Consider the following 4,625-nt stretch of genomic DNA (forward strand, 5'->3'; position numbering starts at 1 on the left):
TATTTTCATTTTTTTTACTCTCAAAATAAATAAGATTTTGAATCTTCCACAAATTTCTCTCTCTCTCTTTCTTTGTTCTCTGTTCAAATGTAGTAACGATTGAATTGAGGAGGAAAAAGAAGATTTTAATTGCTTAAAAAGTCTTTGTTTTTTTTTTTAAATTGGAGTTAAGTTTGACAGACAGTTGTGCGTGAATTCGGAGTGCAACCTAAGTCCGATGGCTACAACTTTCAGTCCAGGTCGGAGCCCGGGGGTTCGAGGCTTCAGTTAGGAGCAGGCAGTGGAGTGTCGAGGCTTAGATCTTCGTCGCTTAAGAAGCCACCAGAGCCGTTGCGTCGTGCGGTGGTAGATTGTCTTTCGTCTTCTTCGCTTGTAGCGGTGGCTGGAGGAGTTAGCTCGCATCACCAAGGGAGTCCTTTGGTTTTAACTGAAGCTTCAAGGACGCTTTGGGTTTGTAATTTTGGTTGGATTTAATTTGTTTTGTTTTTTTGTTTGATTATTAGTAAATGTCAGAAATGGATACAGTTCACTTGTTTTAAAAGAACATCCTAGCCTAATTTACATCGCTAACATGTTAGCTTCAAGTTCAGAGAAAAAAAAAGGTAGACTTGAAAATGATGCCTTAAAAGACAGGGACAAAGCTATAATAAATTGTAGAGAAAAAAACGACTAAAAAAATTCTAAAAGTTTAGGGTTTAAATGCTATGATACCTTGCAAATACCCTAAACATCCTAGCCTAATTTGTATCAGTAACATGTTAGCTTCACCTCCTCAGCTACTAGAAATTATTAACAGATAACAGCAACCTTCGATAATATTTTGAAGTCTAGATGTCGTTTGACTATGGGTAGTATGAAAATGACCAAAGAAATTACCTTGGCTTGACAAGTTAGACAACAGTGAAAGACAAAGCCAAAAAGCAGCACAGCCCGCCAACAGTGAGATAAGTAATGCCAAGGAAGTCGTTTTTTCCACCAAGCCAACTAGTAGTTGAAAGCACTAGTTTTTTCTTGCCATTGAAACTGTAAGTATTGTAGTTGTTATCCAATGTCACAAGTATTTGATCATTTGGTTGGAGATCCTGTTCAATCTTCCCATACAATTTTCTAAATGTTGGCAGCGCAGCAGTTCGCATCCAAACAATGAGGTCTTCTTGCTCACTTAACTGTTATACAGAAGGAACTGGATAAATTAGGCAGTAATTCAATGTATGCAGGAAGGAATTCAACAATTAAACAAATACTCCTTCAATGAAAAAACTAAATTGAGATTTGACATTTGAAAATTGAGATTTGAGTTCCGGGATTTGACATTTGAAAGTTCATAGTATTTCCTTGGTGCTTATTCCAATTTTTTTTTTCAAATTCTACATCACTACTTAAAGAAACTAAATAGTTAAGAAAATAAAACAGTAAAGTAAATTATGCCAGATTTGAAGATGAAAGCTTACCGGGATAGATGGATCAAGCGTTGCACCACCTTCAAGGATGCTTCGGGTTCATAACTTTGGTGGGATTTAATTTTGGTTTTAACAGTGCTTACAAGTACAAGGCTATTGCTCAGCGAACCAAATCCTGATGATGGCCTAATGTGTGAAGCAGTAAGTAGAATTTCTCTCAAGATAAATTGATTTTCTTTTCTTTTCTATGTTTTCCCTTTGCTTTTGATATGTTGATGAATCTACAGAGGATATCCTGTGTACCGACTGGTTGAATCTACAGCTAAGCACCAGACTGGTTGAACCGATGGTTTACATTTGTGGAGGTTGCTTTAGTTGCAACTATTGATGGGAAAAATTGTGTCTATTTGTTAACTCAAGTTATCATTAAAGGACAGAATTTGTCTACTTGTTAAGGCATATCCTTCTTTTATAATTTAACCAACAAAATAATAGACTGGTTTGTAGGTCTCTTAGTTTAAGTACTTGTGGTTATTTGATGGTAATTTTTGGCATCCTGTTGTCATAGAGCTAATGCTTTTAAAACGTGAAGATTTGATATCTCAAATGAAAGTTGTCTAGCTATATACCATTTGCAAGTTATATTAAAGAACTTGTCTTCACTAAGCTTTGCAGTTTTCTCTCTGTTGATATTTGGATTGCCGCATTTTAATCATCGGTTAAAGATTTTTATTTTCTTGTGTAGCAAGTGATGTAGCCGAAGAAGTCGTAAAGGTTGGACCCCATTTACCAATTTCTCGTTCGTATATTGTTCCCTCGAAAAGAAAAAAAATGAAAGTTCTCTCTTTTATATCCATTTGAGAGCTAAGACTGACTAATAATGGTTTTTCTTTTTTTAATTTTGGGTTGACTGTAGATTGTGGTGGGTCGTATGGGGACTGAAATGCTCACCAATGAAGCCAGTGAAGTTACCATGTTTTTAATATATTTTTCTCTTCATTCATTAATTCTTTTTTATCTTACAAAACTATCGTTAGCTGATTCTTATTTTATTTTTTTACCTTTTCAATTACATTTTCATTATTTGGTTCATAAAATGTTTACATGGGTTCTGCTGGCGTAATCCACTCATTTGCAAGGCATGTTGCATTATTTGGTTCATAATATTGTTGCTTATTTGCAGGTATGGTTTGTGATTTCTTTCTCTTATTTGGTTTCATGAATCTGTTTGCACATACCTCTTTTCTATTGAATTATACGTTTTTTTGTATTGAATTTTTAATGCTTCAACCAAGTATGGTTTATTATCATTCCAGTCGTATAGTGAATTTAATTGGAGAGTCCATACAGTTAAGCATTTAACTAGAACAGTTTGTTTGAGGAATTTGACTGATAGGAGAATGAAATAAATGGATGGGAGTCTACTGTAGGATAGTTTTTCATTATCAAAATATAACTTTCTTTTGAAATATTAAAAATAAAAATCTATGAACAATAGTAAAATATAGAGTCAAAAAGCTTAAAATTGGCATATAAGATAGATTTAGTTTTTATTTATTTTTACTATTAAAATATTATTAAATTTATGAATTATGAACCTTTTGATTTTAATTACTGTTAAATTCTAAATTACAAGATAATTCATAGTTGACAACTCAAAAGATATGTAATGCGCATCCAATATTATTATAGCATTTTTATTTTTTGATATTATCTATTCTAGCTTATCCAAAATATAAAAATAAATAAGGATCCTAAATGTATCTTATTTATTTTTTTCCACTTGTGACTTAATGTTTAATATGTTTAATGTTTACTATAATATATTTATTTATTTTATTATTTTTTTAAAGACCTATACTCGTGTTTTCATTTTGTCATGGCAACTTGTTTTTCATGTTCAACCAAGCAATACCATAATGCTCTTTGCACTTCTCTGGTTTAATATGCTAGTACAAGAAATTTATTGAATGGAGAGCCTTAGCTAATTTAGGCTTTTTAATGTCAAAAACTTCTTATGTGCCAAACATACACAGATAAAGAAGGTATCAGGCAGCAGGAATTGTTGGCATTTATCCCAAGACATCACAAGCACTACATTTTACCGAGTAAGAGTAGTTGATAGAGGCCTTCTTTTTTTCCTGGAAGCTAATTAGTGGGTTGATGTTTTGTATGTTTTATCATTTCCATTTCCTTTTTGTCCTGTTTCTTTGCCTCTCTTCTATTGCAATTTTTTCTAAGCCAGATTCTGTCAGCAAGAAGGTACATTTTAGTCCCCAGTTACAAACAGATCCTAGGCAAGATTATCTCCATGCTAAATCTCGTCTTCAGCCTTCAGGTATAGTGTTTCTTAGCAGGTAGGAACTCTTCTATGTTAGTTGTTTTCTTAACAGGTATAGTGATTTTTTTTTAGTTTATGAGCCATGTGATGATTGTGTTTTAAAATTTAATTTGTTTTAGTTCCTTACATTCTTATAGGATTCACATTCAAGGAGCAAGAAACATCTCAGTAACTCATTGGGATCGAGCAGTCAGAATTCAGAATCAAGTGACACAAAAGAGCTAGATTTGAAGTTTAGACTGTCACTGTAATCAGTAAATTTTTTTGCTACTTTAAATGAATGCTCACGGAACTACATTTTATGCTTTCCGAGAATTGTAAGTTCAAATAAGGTGTTGATCAGCAATTCATACAACTTGAGGAAGTTGATATGAACTAGTTTGAATTTTTTTTAAAAAAAAATTTCAAAAGAATCTTATGTAATCAAAGGCAATTTGACTTCCTGCATGAGCTATAGTGGAAAACATTGATCTTGTTCATGAATTTCCATTTTAATACGTCTTCAAATTAAATTATACATTTCTAAATTGGTGGAATCCCACTTTTGCTGCAACCTCTAACCAAAGAATAGAGTGATGTATGTATTAATAACATTTCTAAAGGATTTGCTTAAGCAAGTAAAGGGATAAGAATGGATTTGTGGCGTTTTTATAATATTTTAATTTTTTTTTATTTTTCATGACTTTTAACGGCGTTTTTGGGGAAAGTGTCGTTAAAGGTCATGTTCTTTAGCGGCGTTTTTTGCATAAACGCTGCAAAAGTCAGCGGCATTGTCAATAGCAGTACTTTTTGCGGCGCTACTAAAAGCGTTGCAAATACTTTTAGCGGCGCTTAAATACCGCTAAAAGCCTGTTTTGGTGTAGTGACTAATGGATACTTATCTC

At 32.9% G+C, this 4,625-nt stretch overlaps 1 protein-coding gene across 7 annotated transcripts; it reads left to right on the forward strand.

Annotated features, from left to right (window-relative positions):
• The first annotated feature begins 210 nt into the window (after positions 1-210).
• On the forward strand, positions 211-4,224 carry LOC107929994 (uncharacterized). 7 transcript variants are annotated; one of them, XR_005916955.1, is made up of 6 exons: positions 211-450; positions 1,432-1,601; positions 2,146-2,174; positions 2,317-3,508; positions 3,646-3,738; positions 3,879-4,224. XR_005916955.1 is itself a non-coding variant. In XM_041098633.1 (4 exons), the coding sequence occupies exons 1-4, from the start codon at positions 2,542-2,544 to the stop codon at positions 3,990-3,992; spliced, it is 321 nt and encodes a 106-aa protein (XP_040954567.1). In that variant the 5' UTR covers positions 1,706-2,541; the 3' UTR covers positions 3,993-4,224. The 7 variants fall into 7 exon arrangements, 1 of the variants encoding a protein (XP_040954567.1); XR_005916957.1 differs by having other exon boundaries at positions 1,432-2,174; XR_005916956.1 differs by having other exon boundaries at positions 1,432-3,508; positions 3,646-3,757.
• Positions 4,225-4,625: the final 401 nt, after the last annotated feature.

The sequence above is a fragment of the Gossypium hirsutum genome, chromosome D08, assembly GCF_007990345.1.
Source record: "Gossypium hirsutum isolate 1008001.06 chromosome D08, Gossypium_hirsutum_v2.1, whole genome shotgun sequence".
NCBI lineage: Eukaryota > Viridiplantae > Streptophyta > Magnoliopsida > Malvales > Malvaceae > Gossypium > Gossypium hirsutum.

Coding starts and splice junctions, on each gene's coding strand:
- LOC107929994 (XM_041098633.1), top strand. CDS start 2,542: ATGTTGCATTATTTGGTTCATAATATTGTTGCTTATTTGCAG. Junction 3,509..3,645: donor CAAGCACTACATTTTACCGA/GTAAGAGTAGTT, acceptor TTTCTAAGCCAG/ATTCTGTCAGCAAGAAGGTA. Junction 3,739..3,878: donor ATCTCGTCTTCAGCCTTCAG/GTATAGTGTTTC, acceptor ACATTCTTATAG/GATTCACATTCAAGGAGCAA.